Genomic DNA, 19,742 nt, shown 5'->3' on the forward strand with positions numbered 1-19,742 from the left:
TCATTCATTAGGTTAAATGAGATTCCAAAAGAGATTGCTTTTTTAAGCAAAATGGTGAGCTTAATGTGTGAATGAGAATTGTCAGAATTGTATGTAGAATGGGAGTACAAAAGGCACAGGTTTTTTCCCCACCACCTGAGATTTTAATATTTGCCCAAGTTCCAGAAGAATAGTTCCAGATGTGGTCAATCAGGACTGACCATCAAATGTACCTCTCAGACTGATGTGGGCAGGATTTCAATAAAGTGAAAGCACTTCAAGGCAGGAACCCACAGATGTCACAGGAATGGAATGGCCCTGATCGTGGCAACGAGGGGGCTATATGTTCTTCTTTGCTGAGAGCATCTGGAAGGACGTCTAAATTACATTTTGCACAGAACAAACTGATACTGATACTTCACAGGGGGCCTTCCCCCAGTGGCATAATCAATATCGTTGGCTGTATGCACAACAACAAACATAAATTAACATCGGCAAACTGAGACTGAAGTGTTATGTAGCTCAGGGCCCAGCAGGAGAAAGATAAAGGAATGTGGAATCAATGTTTGTCTCTTATTCAGTATAGCCGTTTTCTTTCTTTCTTTCTTTTTTTTTTTTTTATTGTTGGGGATTCATTGAGGGTACAATAAGCCAGGTTACACTGATTGCAATTGTTAGGTAAAGTCCCTCTTGCAATCATGTCTTGCCCCCATAAAGTGTGACACACACCAAAGTATAGCCCTTTTCTTAATTAAAAAAAAAAAATCCAGTTTCCCTCAAATATTTTCCAAATGAAGTTTTTTCATATTGAGCTTATTCAAGAGGCAGAAAATAAATGTCACAGAAATGGAAAATAAAGTAAAATGGCCAATCTAAGATGTCAGTACTATATTAGAAATTCTAGTGATCTAGCACCTAGGCCAAAATTGTGCAGCATTTCCCCAATTAAAAACCAAACCAAACAAAAAGCTAACGGTTTAGAGAACTGATGAACAATTCTCTAAACTTTTAAGTTGGAGAATTTTTGATGGTAGCTAAGAACACTTTTTCAGAAACCTTAAGTAGAATGACTGGACTAAAGTCTAAACTTTTAAGACATGTGCAATATTAGCATGTTATAACCCAGCAGGTGGGATATTAAAACTGGGACTGTCCCAGATAATCTTGGACCTGCTCCTCTAGGCTTATAACCTTTCTCATTAGCTTAAAAATTTAAAAAGTGTCACTAAAACAGAATCTACATGTATTCCTCTGAAAGAAAAATTATATCATAGCCCATTTTTGGTACAAAAATACCATATCCACAGAAAGAAATATTAATTTGTTGTTTTTGCATTTAAAGATAACCTGACAGGGTCTATGAGAAGTATACCTTGCGTTACCTATGAACACAGGGACCAGTAAAACATTTGGTAAAACATTTATAAATAAGATTTCAGATGATAGGTTTAAGTGCACAGTTTTTGAAACCATTAGAAGCATCTAATGTATGGGAATATGAAGAAATCTAATTACAAATCATTCTAATCTAGTCATTTCCAAATGTTTACAGCCATCTAAATCACCTGGGAGTTTTGAAAACCCCAATTCTGGGTAGCACCTGTAGCTCAAGTGGCTTAGGAGCCAGCCATGTACACCAGAGCTGGTGGCTTCGAATCCATCCTGGACCTGCCAAACAATGACAATTACAACCAAAAATAGCTGGGAGTTGTGGGGAACACCTGTAGTCCCAGCTATTTGGGAGGCTGAGGCAAGAGAATCACTTAAGCTCAGGAGTCTGAGGTTGCTGTGAGCTGTGACGCCATGGCACTCTACCCAGGGCTATCTGTGGCTCAGTGAGTAGGGCACTGGCCCCATATACTGAGGGTGGCGGGTTTGAACCCAGCCCCAGCCAAACTGCAACCAAAAAAAGCTGGGTGTTGTGGCGGGTCCCTGTAGTCCCAGCTACTCCAGAGGCTGAGGCAAGAGAATCTCTTAAGCCCAGGAGTTGAGAGGTTGCTATGAGCTGTGACATCATGGCACTCTACCATGGGTGACAAAGTGAGACTCTGTCTCTAAAAAAAAAAAAAAAAGAAGAAGAAGAAGAAAATACAAATTCTGGGGACCCAGTCCTGGGTCTTATGTTTTAAGCAGTTGGTGGTACGTACAGGAACATGTTCATTTAGCTGTTTAATAATCATTAAGAAGATGATTCCAGGCTTGGTGTCTGTAGCTCTGTGGCTAAGGTGCCTGCCACATACACCAGAGCTGGAGGGTTTGAACCCAGCCTAGGACTGCCAAACAACAATGACAACTGCAACAAAAAAATAACCAGGTGTTGTGGCAGATGCCTGTAGTACCAGCTACTTGGGAGGCTGAGGCAAGAGAATCGCTTGAGCCCAAGAGTTTGAGGCTGCTGTGAGCCGTGAGGCCACGGCACTCTACTGAGGGCTACAAAGTGAGACTCTGTCTCAAAAAAAAAAAAAGAAGATGATTCTGATTAAAGATTTGGGAACTCTGTTATTTCATGCATTTGGCTGCACATTGTATAATCCACCCTTTGGTTATTTTCACACGGCCTTCACCATACCTCCTGTTATAGCGCTGCTCAAGTTAACTGCGATCCACGGAGTCTTGGGGACTATGCTTTTTCTGACTGGAATGTTTTCCCCCTTCCTGCCCCCTCTTGCCATGACCATGCAGGCTCATTCTGCCGCCCTGAATATATTTAATGGAACATTTTATTCTCAGGTAGAAAATACGTGGATGGCTTATCATACTGCGTTCAGTAATATTAATCTTGTGTTTTTGTTTTTTTTCAAAATTTTCTTTCAAACAGGTGCACTGAAGCCCAGGGAGGCTTACTTTACTTGCCAGGATTACTTAAAGTTTTAATGGAACAGTGCATATGATCTTCAAGTCACAGCTCCTGTACTGCTTTAATTACTTCACCACTCCTTTTCATGACTGCTAACAGCTCTAGATGTAGCCTGTTCTGTAGTGTTTTGGTATTGAAATAGTATTATCAACTGTGCCACGTTAAGATTTGCATAATTAGTTGCTAAGGTTTTCTTTTGTTGTTCATAAAGATGGACTTTTCTTTTTCACTGTCCTTTGTGAATGCCCACAATTGCTCCTCTAGCAATACAATGAAAATGAAATAATACAAGGAAAATGAGGTCTCTGGCAGTCCATGAAATCACACGTAGGGAAGGAAGATATGTGAGAATAGGATTGAGGAGGCGGGGTCTGGGAAGGTCCAGGAAGGACGTAGAAAATACAAAACTTCTACAAAACTGAGTTAAGACAACTGTGCACATAAGACCTCAGCTCCAGCATCAGTTAGCAGTTCTCAAAGAAAATAGTTTCCCAAGGGGGGGAAATAGGGTTCTATGGTCAAATAAGTTTGGGAAATCCTTTTTTACTCTAATTCCTCCCCTTGCCACTCCTAATAATTCACAGTGCACATTTAATATGCATAAAAACAATGAAAAATCTTGGTTTCCCATTTCCAAAATTTATATGACCTTGGGAGTTGTTTTCCATTTGATTCTTTCTGAACTAGTGTTCCATGAAATACACTTTGGGTAACAATGTTAGCATAAATTAAAGGCGTAACTCAGTAGAATGGAATGAATGAGGTTAAATCATGTCCTCAGATGTGTCCGCCCAAGTCACCCACAGCACAACTGAGGAACAGTTCACAGGGATTGTAAAGTCAGGTTTCTTTTATTTTAATATCCATGACCTTGTTGGGGGGAGGATGTTTTGCTAAAAGACCCTATGGAGGAACCAATATGGTGTGATGAAATCAGGGTGGTACAATCAATGAAATAACTGGGTAACTCGAAACAGGACTTATGAAAGGGCTCATTTTAAAAGTGGCTTTTAAAATCACAGTCTGATAAATATATTTTTCTCTTTCAAATTCATACAGATTAGTGCTTTAAACTGTATTAGTAACCCAATGATTATTTTTTATTTCTGGGTTAGAAATAGTTGTATCCCCCTATTTTGAAGTGAATTTAGTCAAATATATACAAAGAATAATGTAAATATTTTAAATGCCACTGGAGCCCATGTATTCTTAAATCCAGGCATTTATGATAATCTCAGAAAATTTCATACTTAAATAGAGTAACTACACAGTTCAAGCCATGATGGTTTACATGTTTCTATGGGTTTATCCTTTTTGCACTCAACACATCATGTTCCCCATGTTGCTAGTGAATTGAGCCCTAGTAATATGCAGGGTATTTTCTGCAATTTTTATTCATTTCTCAGAAACAGCTGGTAAATATCCCCACGGCTTGCTGTAAAATGAGCCCCAAAAGCTATGCTGAGACTCTGCATGAGTTACACGTGTGCACAGTCCACAAACGCCGCCTTCCTCCGTGTGTTAATATATCTTACCTGTGGCATTAGTGTAAGGCACACACCATCTTGTCCAATTTATTGCTATTTGGCATGTTTATCTTTGGTCACCAGAAAAGCACAGATGAGAGGTTTCATGAGCACTTATCCTGTCCTGCCATCTAGGGCAATTCAATCGTGCAGACAGAACTCTCAATGTTGAAACAGTGTAAGTTATTTTTGAAACAATATAAAGGTCATTAACTTCTTCGACTTTGGAAACAAATTAACTTCCATATTCTAATTCCGTCTATTTAAAACACATATCCTAGAGGGTGATAAATTATTGTCTCGATTCTTTCCCTTCACCTGAGTTACATCTTGGCCACATCTCCAAGGCATGCCGAGCAGCAATGCTACCTGAGCAGTGCGGTAATGAGGAGAGTTTGGGATGACATGAAACCAAATTCTCCTAGACCGTCCCTTTAGGAAGAGTCAGTCCTATTTTTTGTTTTAAAGTTCACAAACCATTTTTTAAATGGGCTTCCCAGCTAAAATACAAGCTAAATAATTGAGGTGAAATTTTGCCATTATAAAAAATCTGATTTTGAGTAATTAAATTTAAAATGAAGGATGAAAGCAAGAGCAGTTAAAGGTAACAACAGGCCCTTCTTGTGTTTTGGGGATGAAGCAAATGGAATTAAGGATGGTCACGTGACGCCTGTGTTTGGAAGGTTGGGAGTAAAGGCCTGTGGCGTGAGGGATGGCCACTGACCACTTACCAGAAACCATCTGGCCCAGTACCTGGGAGCTGCTATCAGGACCCATGCTCTACAGCTGCCTTTGTCTTACATTGAAATAAGGCAATCAGATGACAGAGGATGATTTCAGGTTTGGGGGCTAACATTTAGCTATTTCCTCAATTGTTTGTTTTTGTTTTTTTTTTCTACTTTGAAGAATAAAGCGTTCTGGAATTCTCTGCAATTTGTATTTGTTAAGCAGAGGCCAACTTGCCAACAGAGCAGAGGTCTAAACAGCTGCGACTTTAAATTGCACCTGCCCTGTCCCAGGCCATTGAATTTTTAGGCTCATAGAATGCATTTACTCTTAAATGTGAGTGAGTTAATGCCCCAGTACATATAAGGTCGAGCTATAAAAATGGCCTTGATTTATCAAGAACTATGTGAAGGAAACAAAGGCAATTTAAGAAAAGCAGAACCTTCTTCTTCACTGATGATCGCACCAGCTAGTTTGCACTTGTCCAGACATTCTTCTCCAGGCTGGCCATCTGCAGACAGGTAGCATTCAATGCAGCTCCTATGGACAGTATTCAACAGTTGACATCAGTTCATGGTGGAGAACAGATACACAGCTGGAATATTGCTTTACTGTTGTTGCAGTTTGTGCTATAGGAGGGTCTCATAGGTGACAGTGCCTTTTTGTTACTTTCATAAAGATATCTGAGAGAATACTCAATTATTCCGAATTTACTTGGTAATCAATAGTAATCAATGTTCTCTGAGCCAGCCTTGATAATAGCTACTATACTCTTTATCTGTAATGATTGCTTCTGATAGGTTAAGTTAAAAAAAAAAAAAAAAAAAAACAACCCAAACCCAATTGATTTAGCTGTGTTTTCATTTTACTTTTTCCTAAGGAAAGCTTATGTCCTGAAAATATGATTAGAGACTAGACAAAGTTTTTAATTTCCTAATAGACATGACCTACATGTTAACTAGAATTCCAAGGCTGATTAGTGGTCTGGGAATATGTCAGATGTGATTATTTTTAAAATTCACTTTTTCTGTAAGTCTTTTCTTAAAAAGTCCAAGCCTTGATGGGAGTATCTTCAAAAGGAGGATGAGAACTTAGATCCTCGTTAACAAAGGCTTTTAAATACAAGATTATTACTTATGCTATATTCTTGGAAATATGCTTTAAGAATTAAACTACTCTGGAGATGTCTATAGAGCAAAGCAAAATTTATACCTTGAATTAATCTTATGCTAAAAATCACTTTACAAATAGATTGTTCTTGAAGTAACCCAAAACAGCACATGTTTTCTCACCATGGACACATCGTGCCCCCTGTCTCTGCTCCCCAGGGATACATATGTTCTTCAGGCTTACACACACCTACCCCATGCATGTGTCAGCAAACCTCAGCTGAAACTGCACTTCCTTGGCCAAGCCTTCACTAATCCTTAGAGCATGAATTCATTCCTTGCGATGGAGGTCTGAGGCTCTCCATACAGGAAGGGTATGGAGAAAAGGAATTATGAAAAGGGTATTAAAGAAAGAAGAATAGGGGATTCATGAAAAGGAATTATCCCCAACATCCATTTAAAAATAAGCAAAAGACATAAACATATTTCTGAAGAAGACATACAGGTGAAAAATAAACACATAAAAACTGTTGGAAAACATAAAATACCAGAAAAAGTCAATTTAAATCACAGAGAGATGCCGTATACAGCTATGAAAACAACTAAAATGAAAGAGACTGACAATACCAAGTACTGGCGAGGGTGTAGAGTGATGGGAAGGCTGGCAGACTGCTGGCAGGAATGACGATGGTACAGGTTAAATCACGGTTTCTTGAAAAGTGAAGCATTAGCATACGCTGTATTATTGGCCCAGGAGAAAATAAAAAATATGTATGCAGATTAAGAAATCTAGGCCTATATTCACAGTAGTGTTATTTGTAAAAACCCCAGACTGGAAACAACCCAACTGCTCACTAATAAATGAAGGGACAAATTATGCCACATGCACAGAATAGAATATTACTTAGCACTAAAAAGAACGATGAACTATGAATCTCAAAACAATCGTGCAGAGTGAAAAAAATCAGAAAAAAAGAAGTAAACATTCTATGATTCCATTCACACAAAATTCTAGAAAACATAAACTATTCTCTTGTGAATGAAAATAAATCACTGGAGCTAGCAGGCCTAGGGAGTGCAGGCAGAGTTTATAAAAGGGCAGGAGGTGAGTCACAGATAATGTTCGTGATCATTTCATAAGTTTATGTAATAAAATTCTTCAAATTATACACCACAAACACATATAAACTGTATGTTACTTTTGTATGACACTTATATATCAAGAAAGTTGGTAAAATACGGTTCAAAATAAAATATCTGATCTCCTACTTTTTGGAAACCAGAAGGCTTGGCAACTCCATGCCGATTGCCTTATCTCTTTTCTCACGTCTGGTGAAGGGCACCCCTGCACCCCGCAGCAGAAATATGAGCAAGCGATGAAGGCGCTTGTGGTTTGAGACGCAAAGGCTGTGTCCTCAGCCTCTAGGATCTCTGTGGTATATCTCGTTTTCTGGAGAGTCTTTCTGGAGAAAATGAGTCTGGACTCATTTTCAAGTCTTTTTACAGAGACAGACTTCAGGTGAACAATGCAGAAAGTCCACAAGAATCCACAAAACCTATAGATGATTTTAGCCAACAATGACCTCAGCTATCAGACAGTCCCAGATTTCTAGGTGCTGTGGTGGCTCACGGCCCCAGTCACTGGGAAGTTTGCAAATGCACCTTTACAAGACGCACGTTCATCTGGTCTGTTGCAGGCTCCTTCACACCCAGTATTTCTGTACTAATTCTGGCTCCCACCTGACTTCTGCTGTCTCCAGAGTGACATCAGCTTATGGATATCATCTTTGCAGAGTTTGTGAAAAGGTTCTCCTCAACAGTGTCGGGCATTATATGACATCCTCTGGAAACAATGGAACAACTTCGTCCTACTCCCAGAAGCACAGGAGCCTGACCTAATAGAGCTGACTTCTCCTCAGGATGACCTCTACTCTCACACAAAGTGTAGGGATCCAGGCCACAAATTAGAACAACAAAATCCTTCCATTCTTTCCTCAGAGGTCTTGGGCAGCAAAGTAAATTTGACCAGAACCAGTAGGAGAACTACTGTCTGTCATTTTATTTTGGGGGACAGGCTCACAGATCCCTGCAACAGCTGTCCATTCCTTCTAGCCTGTCCGTTTTTCACCCATCTCACACAGTAAACAAAGCCCCAAGGTGACAGGTAGATTTCACAGCAAGGCCTTTAATAGTGCACAAGCCGCGGCTTTGTGAGGCAGCCCATTCTGGCTCCTCACAAAGGCTCTCCAGTGCCATAACACTGCAGAGACAGCATATTCCTTGCAGGTCTAAGCCCTTTTTCAAGTGTGGGTTTTCAGGAGCTAACCGACGTTAGACTTGGAGTTAAAGACTTTTCCACATTTGCTGCATCCATGAGCCCCCTACCTGCTGTGACATGTTTGGTGGTGAATGAGGCTGGATCACCGGCCGAAGGAATTCCCACAGTTGCCACACTCAGGAGGCCTTTCTCCAGTGTGAGCCACCCACTGTTAAATGAGATCAGACTTTTCTCTAAAGGACTTTCCACTGGCCACACTCCTAAGGCCTTTGCTCCAGCATGAATTCTGCACTGTTGAATAAGGATGGAGCTTTGACTGAAAGATAGACATTTCCTGCACTTACAAGGCCTTTCTCTAGGGTGAACTTTCTGGTATCTAAAGAGGGTAGCTTTTTGGCTAAAGGATTTCCCACACTGGCTTTACTCATAAGGTCTTGCTCTGGTGTGAATTCTCCGGTGTTAAGAATGACACTTTGACTAAGGGAATTCCCACGTTTGCCACACTTAACAGGCCTTTCTCCAGTGTGAACTCCATGGTGTTTAATGAGAGTGGATTTTTGACTAAAGGATTTCCCACACTAGCTACACCCATGAGGCCTTGCTCCAGTGTCGAGCTCCTTGCTGGAGTTTTTCCTGAAGAATGTTCCTCATGAGCTGCACTCACTCCCAAGGCCTTTCTCCAGAACGGCCTCTCTGGGTACTTGCTGTGGAAGGTTTCTCATATGCTATGCTTTCTTCCAGTGTAGACTCTTGGGTGGTGAAAAAAGTGTGTTTGTGCCTGGGAGCTTTCCATGTAAACTAGATTTGTCGTGACCCTTTTCACTGTGAAGATCCTCCCTGCACTTGGTGATTTTCTTGGGCTTTCCACCTTTGGGGAAGGCTAAGGACCTCAGAAGCCCCAGCATGGCTAACAGGGCCTCCCCACCTTCCCAGCTGGGGAAGGTGTTCCCTGATACCTGCAGAGGGCAGTGCTTTACATAGGAGGATCTGTCCTTGTCACCTTCAAGGGTTTCTTTGCACTGTGATGCTTCTGGTGCTGCTGATGGTTTGCATTTACTCCAGTCAGTAGGGTTTCTTCCCAGATAGATTAGCCAGCAAATATCTTTCAGGATTGAGACACACATCTCACAGGAGTGAGACTTCTGGATGGATGGACCTGCCTTAGACTGTGATACTCCTACAGAAACATTCTGTTCAGACGGTGTTGCTTCATTCTCTGTTTCATGCTAACAACCCTATGGGGCTACAAGTGCAAAGTTCCCAGCATCGCTTCATGCTCCAGGAGCCTCTAAGCCTCATCAAGAAGTTCCCATTCATCCATGGCAGAGGATATTTGCAGGTTATGTTTCTGACAAAGGACTGATAACCAGAATCCACAGAGAACTCAAACTTATTAATAAGAAAAGAACAAGTGATCCCATTTCATTGTGGGCAGGAGACTTGAACAGAAGCTTCTCTGAAGAAGACAGGTGCATGGTCTACAGACAAATGAAAAAATGCTCATCATCTTTAATCATCAGAGAAAGGCACATCAAAACCACTTTGAGATATTATCTAACTTCAGTAAGAGTATCCCGCATAACAAAATCCCCAAACTACAGATGTTGGCGTGGATGTGAAGAAAAGGGAACACTTCTGCACTGCTGGTGGGAATGCAAGCTAATACATTCCTTTTGGAAATAAGTTTGGAGAACACTCAGGGATCTACAAGTAGACCTGCCATTTGATCCTGCAATTCCTCTACGAGGTGTATATCTAAAAGACCCAATATCGGGCTGCTCCTGTGGCTCAGTCAGTAAGGCGCTGGCCCCATATACCGAGGGTGGTGGGTTCAAGCCCAGCCCCGGCTGAACTGCAACCAAAGAATAGCTGGGCGTTATGGTGGGCACCTGTAGTCCCAGCTACCCGGGAGGCTGAGGCAAGAGAATCGCTTAAGCCCAGGAGTTGGAGGTTGCTGTGAGCTGTGTGATGCCACGGCACTCTACCAAGGGCCATAAAGTGAGACTCTGTCTCTACAAATAAATAAATAAATAAATAAATAAAAGACCCAATATCACTTTGCAACAAAGATATTTGCACCAGATTGTTCATTACAGCTCAATTCATAATTGCCAAGTCATGGAAGAAGCCCAAGTGCCCATCGACCCAGGAATGGATTAATAAATTGTGGTATGTATATTCCATGGAATACTATGCAGCCTTAAAAAAGGTGGAGACTTTACCTCTTTCATGTTTACATGGATGGAGCTGGAACGTATTCTTCTTAGCAAAGTATCTCAAGAATGGAAGAAAAAATATCCAATGTACTTAGTACTTTTATGAAACCAATTTATAATTACTCACACTTTCTTATGAAAGCCCAGGATGAAGGAGAGAAGTGGAGGGGGGATGGGAGGGGAGGGAGGAGGTTTGATAGAGGGAGGGTAAATGGGGGACCACACCTATGGAACATATTGCAAAGGTACAAGTCAAATCTATCAAGAATAGAACATAAAAGTCTTAACACAATAATTAAGCAAATGAGGTGAAAGCTATGTTGATTAGTTTGATGTAAGCACTCCAAATTGTATAAAAAATCAACACGCTGTGCCCCACAAATGCATAAATGTATTCATGATCTATGTGTACATGACTTAATAAAAGGGGAAAAAGGAATAAATATAATAATGCTTCATAAAAAAAGAAGTTCTCATTCATCCTGTAAAAAAGTAAATGGTGATGTCCTCAAAGGTCTCATAGCCCTTTCTGAGGACCCTGTGTGCTTCTGTACTCAAGGGAACCCGGGTGAGGAGCCTCAGTACAGCCGCCGCTGCCGCTGCCATCTCTGGGCGGATCAGAGTTGGGAGTGGTGGGTGGCAGAGTGAGGACCTGGGGAAACAGTCCCCACTGCCACCAGGACTGACCCTCAGACCACCCTCTGTGCAGTGGGGAGGTCTCTCTACCTACGCCTCCCACTCTGGTACCTCTCGCCAAACAAAATGCTCCCAGAGCTCTGATGGCATGGAGGGACTCCAGAGCTGCTACAAAACTTACTTAGATTATACATGTATTTGTTTGAAGTGGCTTTGCCGCGGCCTGGTGGAGATTTTAAAATCTCTACCCCTTTGTGCTTCTAGTTGATGGCTGCCCCCGCTGGTCTGGTAGCCCCACCTGCTGCCATGTAGTTCCCCAGTACCCTCTTCTGTCCCCTCCTGCAGCCATCAGCCCAGACAGCATTATAATCACTTAAAAAAGCCTGTCTTTCCCACTAGACTCTCAGAACCTGTGAATATAGAAAGTATAACTGTTTTGGTAATTACTATTAATACCCTAACGTGATTCTTGGCATGCAGTAGGTACTCAATACCTACTTGACCTATTTGATTATAAATAAAGACATGCATGGAAAAATGAAAAAAATGCTGTTTTGATCACTATGGATTTATAGTACAGTCTCAGGTCTGGTATCGTGATTTCTCCTGCTTTGTTTTTATTGCTCAGTAATGTTTTGGCTATTCGAGGTTTTTTCTGATTCCATATAAAACAAAGTATTATTTTTTCAAGATCTTTAAAGTATGACAATAGAGCTTTAATAGGAATTGCATTAAAATTATATATTGCTTTGGGCAGTATGGACATTTTAACAATGTTGATTCTTCCCAGCCATGAGTATGGTATGTTTTTCCATCTGTTAACATCTTCGGCTATTTCTTTTCTTAAGAGTTTCATAGTTCTCTTTGTAGAGATCTTTCACGTCCTTTGTTAGGTATACTCCCAAATATTTTATCTTCTTTGGCACTACTATGAAAGGAATAGAGTTCTTGACTGTTTGTTCGGCTTGGTTATTGTTGGTATATATAAAGGCTAAAACTAGCAAACACCAAAGAGATCCTTTACCTGATTCCCCAAATTCAAACTATTTTTGTTGTTAATGTCAGATTATAAACAAGATTTAAGATCAAATCACGTTCCCAGAAAAGACGAAATAGAAAAATAACAAAAGAATCATCTTGACAGGACATTTTACATTAAATTCTATTCAAATAATTCTAATTAGTTGTCCCCAAGTTTCTCCTGATACATGTCTTCGTTTGCCAGGGACAGTGACAGCAAAGTTTTGACACCTGTATGGTGAGTAACCACTGAGTGAAAAATTGATTTTCTCACTCTGTTTACATCAGAAATGCAAATGTCACCATTTTAGGCACCAGAGTTAATGAAAATACGAACTGCTTAAGCATATCTGCTGCATAAAACATTACACACCCAGGTATCATAACAACCAGTCTGGAGGTCTGCGTCACTTGAGCTACAAATTTTGACCCGATTTCCTTAAGAAAATGTGAGGTTTTTTGTTATTGTTCATGTAGTATAAAAGAAAATACAATACACAGTAACTGTGCATAGTGACACAAGAGAAAGGCACCCAAGAGCATGGGTGGCAAAGAAGAGGGAGCGAATTGAAAGCTAAGACCATCTTTCTGCCTCTTCGCCTCTGTAAGTCTACAGGTGGGAATGAATCAGTAAGGTCAGGCTATCAACTTCTAGATAAAAAAAGAGGCCTGTCTGTTTCCCATGAAAAGGTGCAGCCTGCGTGTGGTGCCATCAGTCTGCCTCCAGGGCATTCCTTCTGCGTGGCTGGTTTTGTGACTGAGAGGCCATCTGATGTTATCAGTGTGGGACACCAGCTCGACTTCCTGTGCTAGTCTCTAGCAGACATGCCACTTTGTGATTCCCGATAGTCAGGGCTGAGAAAGAGGCAAGCGAGAGACTGGTTTCCAGGCCGGAAATCACAGGGGCCCTGCGGGTCTGAGTGTTTGGATGGACACCTGGAGACCAAGCCCAGCGAATACAATGAGAGCTCCGAGTCTACACAGCGTCATTATACCCTAGACCACCGTGAAACCCATTGACAAAAGGGACTGAGGAAACGGAGACATTACCGTTTAGAGTTACAGGGGTCACCACAGGTGGGACATCGTTCACAGGTTGGTCCCGAGGCTCCAGGGTTTGTGCACACACACTTGCCACAAACGCAGTCCCCTCGCCCACTGCAGAGCACCCCGTCTTCAGAGATGCAGGAGTCTGTGCTGCTCGTGCAGTTGCAATACTCCCCGGTCCAGCCGCTCCTGCACACGCATTCGCCGCAGTCACAGTCCCCGTTGTCTGTAAAACAAAATGCTCTATGCAGATTGGGGCTTGGAAGGAGCAGAGGGCATCTTTTCTTTTCTCATCTTTATATACCATGGGAAAAAAATGAAAAAAAAAAAGTGTATGCATGGGGGAGGTTTTTGAGTGTGGATATATTCTATCTCACGTGTTTGCCTCACTATGTATGTATATTGATCTAGTCTCCTAACTAGGGATCTACCTGATTGCTGGGCATTATATCAAACAGTATTTATATATGAATACAGATGAAATGAAGTAATCCAGAAAGCCCATAATAGCCACTTGATCTGTGTACGTGTTCATATGCATATATATTTATTATTTTCCGCATTTGTTGCATTTAAGTAAAGTGCCATAGAATAAAGCCTCCCCCTCTACACCACTTCAGCTGAGTGGTCATGGAAGTCTCATCTATAAGATAGAATAAAACCTGTTTTCAATGCCTGGGGCCCGATGAGGTAATATATCAGATTCCTAGTTTTGCGTTTCGCCAGTTAGATGCCCCGTAGGCACACAGTGAGTGCTCACCAAATTCATTATTTAACAAACTTTAATTGAGTAAGTAGTATGTGCCATAGATTGTATTAGACATGAGGATATAAAATTAAATAAGACAAAGTCACTGAATTATCTAGTGTAGGAGGCAGGCAAATAAGTTTACTGCTACTAATAAATACAGTACAGTGAGATAAATGCGACGTATACAGGGAAAGAGTTTCCAAATTAAATTGGAGATTTGGGGAAATTTCCAAAGGAAATGATGCTTGAGGTGATTTTGAAAGATATGGGTAGAAGAGAGTTAGAAGAAGGGGGTTACATGCATTTCTGGAAGAAAAAGGCACAAATAAATGGTGGAAGTATAGAATTATGTGACCTGCTTAAAACCCATGGTAGTTTCTTATGGATAGAGCCAAAATGAATCCAGAGTGTCACAGGAGGGAATGATGGAAAGGTTCAGACAAAGTCAGAATCAGATCATAAATAGCCTTGTGGACTAAAGGAAGCGCTTTTATCCTGAAATTCACAAAATTTTAGGTAAGGGAGAGACCTGACCAGATAGATGTGTATCTAAAAATTTCCAGGCATCAGGAGAGAAAGAGAGAGAGAGGGAGAAAAAAACCAGTTAGGAGGTTCTTGCAAGAGTTGAAGCAAAAAGATATGAGACCCTGATGCATGGCTGTGCCACTGGGAGCAGAGATGGACAGAATGTTGAGGGTGTGGAGCGATTGGCACCAAGGAGAGGATGAGGGAAGAAAGACGGGCGTGGACTAACTACTCCCCAGTGACCAAACTGGGCAGCGAGGAGGATGATACGGTTTTCACTGGAATGGAAGCTAGCTCATGGTCAGTGCCATATGCCCAATGCCTGGCCCAGAATAATGCTCAGTTGTTGAGTGAATAAATGGTTCTGAAGCAGAGGAGGAGAAACATATTTGGGTATGGAAAATAATGTGTTCACTTTTGGCCCCTGTTGAGTTCAAGGGGTCTGTGAACATCCTAGCAGATGATTGAATATATACAGGGTGCCCATAAACTTTGTGTGCAATTTAAAATTTTAAAATTCTAAATATACACATACGTATATATGTATATGTATGTATGAGCTTCATGTTTGGGATTTATCAGGGAAAGGTGGTAGTGAAAACTGTCATGGATTAGATGACACATATGTAGAGGTAGAGTGAGAAAAGGTCTGGAAAGAATCAGCATTTACAAGGTGATTAGAGAAGACAATCCTTACAGAAGAGACCAAAAGTGAAAAAGAGGGGAACAGGAGTGCTGTTGCAGAAGCTGGGACAGAGACAGTTGAAGAGAGAGGCACATGGACGCTTGTAACTCATTGAATCCTAAATTAAATCTGATCACATAACGACGTACGCAATACTCCAAAATGGTAGATAAAATGTTTAAGATAATGGGCTTATGTGTTCTTCCCATAGTATTTTTTGGGCGCCTGCCATGCCCAAGATACTAAAATAGGAATTGGATGTTCCAAACAAATAACATTTATTTACAAACTTGCATAACTGGTATTTTTCTTCAGAAAAATAAATGTGCATTTAAGCATTTTGCCTCACAAGTTTTGCTCTTCTAGCAAAATTCAGGATTACCTAAGACAATATATAACAGTGTTTATAACACTGCCTGGCCCAGAAATAAGCAATATATAAAGGTTTGTTATTAGCATTGTTCCTAAAAACTATCTAGTAGAAAGAATTTGTAAGCAAAATTATTCATCAATATTAAAATTTCTATGCTTTGAATAAAAACAAAGCAGATGTAAAAAAATAAAAAAATCACAAGCGAAGCAGGTTTCACTTGTAGGAGCCGCTGCCAAGTTCCTGCGGAAAAAAGGATTCTAGGCTTTCTCTTTCTTTGCTCTAGCAGCTGGTTACTTTTCCAGCTTCATAACTGGGCTTTAAGGGACTCCGAGTAGGAGAGTCTTTGGCTTAATGCTCTGGTTGGTCAAAAATCACAGAATTAAGAAGATGATAACCACAAAGATTTTGAAGTTCAATTATGATTACTCCTGGTGTGTGTATGCATAAATATACAGTCACGCATCTTTTAATGATGGGATGTGTCCTGCAAAATGCATCCGTAGATGATTTTGTCTTTGTATGAACATCATAGGGTGTATTTACACAGGCCTAGATGGTCTAGTCTACTTCACCTAGGCTATATGGTATGACCTATCACTCCTAGACTGCAAACCTGAATGGCATGCTACTGTACTGAATACTGTAGGTAACTGTAACACAATGCTAACTATTTGTGTACCTGAACATATCTAAAGTAGAAAAGGTACAGTAAAAATACAGTATTATAACCTTATGGAACCCCCGTAGTACATGTACTCTGTTCTTGACTCCAATGTCATTTTGTGGCACTCAACTATGTACAGAGGGTGCCCAAAAAATTTTAAGAAAGGAAAAAAGTGTACTCAATTTGTAACACTCAAGTCGTGTTCGACTTCTGCAATTACAAGAGGTGCTCAACGTGCCTTGTAGTCATCTTTTGTTATCAGTATACATTGGGTGTTACAATTTCAATTCAGTTTTTTCCTTTCTTAAAATGTGTATACATTTTTTGAATCCTTTGTATATGACTATGTACATGACTACATACACTATATACATAGGAATATATATATTCTTATACATGAGGTTGGATCATTAAATTTATGAACTCATCCTAGAAAAAGTGCTACCTACCTCGTTGCGGAATATCACTATAGTCAACTTCAAGGTCCTTCCCTTGGGGATTAATGCACTGAGGTCAGTACCTAGTCCATCCTTCAATGCAATTTTGGAATGCTTTTTCTGGAATGACCATCAGAGCTGTCATCGTGTGAGATCTGACAATTAAGTTTGAGAACTCATCCTAGAAAAAGTGCTGCATACCTCACTGCTGAATATCACTGCAGTCACCAGATGGCCAAAGGGAGTACTTCAAAGGTGACCGTGTGTATTCTCTCTCTCTCATTTTTTTCTTTCTCTCTCTCCACACACACAGATGTTTTTGGACTTATAGCGGGGTTATGTTTGGATAAACACACTGTAAAATGTAGAATGATGGGTGTAGCCAGAGAAAACCCTACCATGAATAGAGGAATATACTGAATGCATACCACTTTCACACCACAGTAAAAAGATAAAAAGTCCAATCATGATAAGATGGGGAGCATCTGTATGCATTACTTCTCTAATGAAAGACGAGTTGAAATTTATATGGCTCCATACATTCAGGCATATAAACAACTGCAGTTCATAACCTATGTAATTTATAACTGATGTAATTAATTCAAAGCTAAGAATTATTGAATGACTTCAATCAAAGCCATTAATTTGAATTTTACATGTATACGATCTAAATGGCATTATCTTTTTGTTTCTTCCCCAGCAAAAGGAGAACTTACTTTCATGATGGGAAGATACTGTATATTGCAGTTTATTTTGAAAATGTAATATGATTTATGACTATTACTGCATGAAATGTGCATTTCCAAATGCTTTGAGAATGCTCAAGTATATCATTGCATGCAAGAATTAGTTGGCAGAAATTTAGAAATCCCTTCCTGGAGCAGTAGAAAAGGACCATCAGGGCAAAACCAAAAAAATGTCCCTTTCAGAATTTAGAAGCCCTCCTCTTTTCCTGAACTTCCAGGAAAAAGTTAATAATTGATATCTTTAAATAACCACCCTTCATATAACGATGACGACAACACAACCTTTATCTTAGTTTCATGTAGATGCCAGATCATAACCAAAGATCAAGAAAAAATGGCCAGGCTGTTTCAGAGGGAGAGATTTTTGACAATGGCTGTAAGGGCATAATGGTAGAAAGATTTTCTGTAATACCATTTGCCTGATAGTTTCCATATCCTAAAGTCAAAATTTAAAAAGACTAATGGAATTTGTACAAGGGGGAAAAAAAAACAATGGAGCCCTATATCTTGCAGTGTTTACAGACGAATGAAAGAAGTTGCATGGAAAAGAACATGGTGATAAGAGCTCTTCAGAAAAGCAGTGCATTGCAGAGTATATTAGCTGTAAACTAAGTGAGATTGACCCAAGTGAGTTGTGGCATATTTAGTCTGGTGTTGCAGCAGAGGCAGAATGTTCACATTGCTGAGCACAGTTTTGTCTATGCTCTAGGCACAATGCCAGGCATATAGTAGGTACTCTGTATCGTGGAATTTGAACAACTGAATTTACTTTTATTGTACTTTTTGATAGAGAAAGTGACTAATTATGAAGTCACATCTTTTGTTATTCTGTTCTGAGAAACAGATGAAGAAAATCAGCATTGGTGAAGTTTCTGAGGCCAATTGAAGAAGTCGTTATATTTTCTAAAAATAATTTCTTTAGCAGTCACTGTAGGCACTATTGTCAGACCTTCCTAACTACAATGTACATATCAAGTCAATTCTTTTTGGGTTTATTTCTGTTCTTCATGCATAGTACAAAATAAAGTGAAAGACCATAAGGAAAGCTCTGTTGATACAGTTCAGTAATTTATACCACCTTAGATCTCTTTGATCCAAGATTTAAAGGGTGAACTATTAAGTGGTGTTAGTATTGATAGTATACTTTTATGATAAATCATACTTAAGATTTTTTTGGAAGGTGATTTCAAATGTTTTAAGCATTTTGTTTAAAATTTTCTATTAGAAGTGCAGTGCAGGTGGGTAGGGTGGAGCAAGATGTGAACTAGAAACATCACCTTATTAGCCACTTGCCTTGAGGCAGGGGAAAGAAAATTACAACCACCTATGGCTGGGAGAACCCCCACAGACATCACTCCAGGGGGCACAGTGAAGCAGTGATGGACTATAAGAGCCACAATGGCTGGAGCTGAGGAAAGCCAGCACAGAAGGTAGGTGCTTGGGAACAGGTGGAGACCAGCCAGCCAACCTGCCCAGAGGACTGGGGACAGGAAGGGGCTGTCCTTCAAAATTTGATTTTAGGCTAAACCTACTCAGTGGAGTGGCCTTGGAAAGCTTAAATGAGTGGATGGACTCGAATAGTGTCCAGTGGCAGGGATTGAATACCAGGTGGGAGGGATCTTGGCTGCTAGCTGGATACTGCCATTGTGGGAAAGTAATGTGGGAGAAATGGTCCACAGGTCCTAATGCACGGCCAGGGCTGGTACACCTGCTGAGTACGTAGGCTTGGGCATTCACCCTCGTGGTGAGCTGAGTGGCCCTGGGAATTGTTGTCAAGGGGACTGTGTGATGTGTCTCCTAAAGAATCTGGTGGGAGCTTTAGGACCATACTCTTGTGGGGACTGAATGCTGATGAAGCAACTAGGCCCTGATTGATGGAAACTAAGTTAGGAAGACAGGACCTGATGTCCTCTGCAACTAAGAGAGTGGCTTCCAGCCCTAATTTTTCACAGCAAAACAGTATATGTTCTCCATCTCCTAACACCATAGTGCCACCTGGTGGCCAGGCAATATATTAGGTATTGCTAATACCTGTGTACACATACACACACATACATATATTTCTTTTTTCTTTTTCTTTCTTTCTTTCTCTCTCTTTTTTTTTTGCAGTTTTTGGCTGGAGCTGGGTTTGAACCTGCCACCTCTGGGACTGGCACCCTACTCCTCT

General features: G+C 40.5%; 1 protein-coding gene across 6 annotated transcripts in view; it reads right to left on the reverse strand.

Annotated features, from left to right (window-relative positions):
* The window catches only part of ITGB6 (integrin subunit beta 6), a 160,452-nt gene that overhangs the window by 13,650 nt on the left and 127,060 nt on the right, over positions 1 to 19,742 (reverse strand). For all 6 annotated transcript variants that reach the window (XR_008381307.1, XM_053598067.1, XM_053598066.1 and 3 more), the window contains 2 exons: positions 13,398 to 13,620; positions 5,531 to 5,628 (listed from right to left, as the gene is read on the reverse strand). Coding sequence is in view for 5 of the 6 variants with exons in the window: in XM_053598067.1 (XP_053454042.1) it covers positions 5,531 to 5,628; positions 13,398 to 13,620 (321 nt within the window). In the remaining variant the exon portion in view is untranslated. The remainder of the gene's footprint in view (positions 1 to 5,530; positions 5,629 to 13,397; positions 13,621 to 19,742) is intronic.

Source organism: Nycticebus coucang, chromosome 7 (genome assembly GCF_027406575.1).
Source record: "Nycticebus coucang isolate mNycCou1 chromosome 7, mNycCou1.pri, whole genome shotgun sequence".
Classification (NCBI taxonomy): Eukaryota; Metazoa; Chordata; class Mammalia; order Primates; family Lorisidae; genus Nycticebus; species Nycticebus coucang.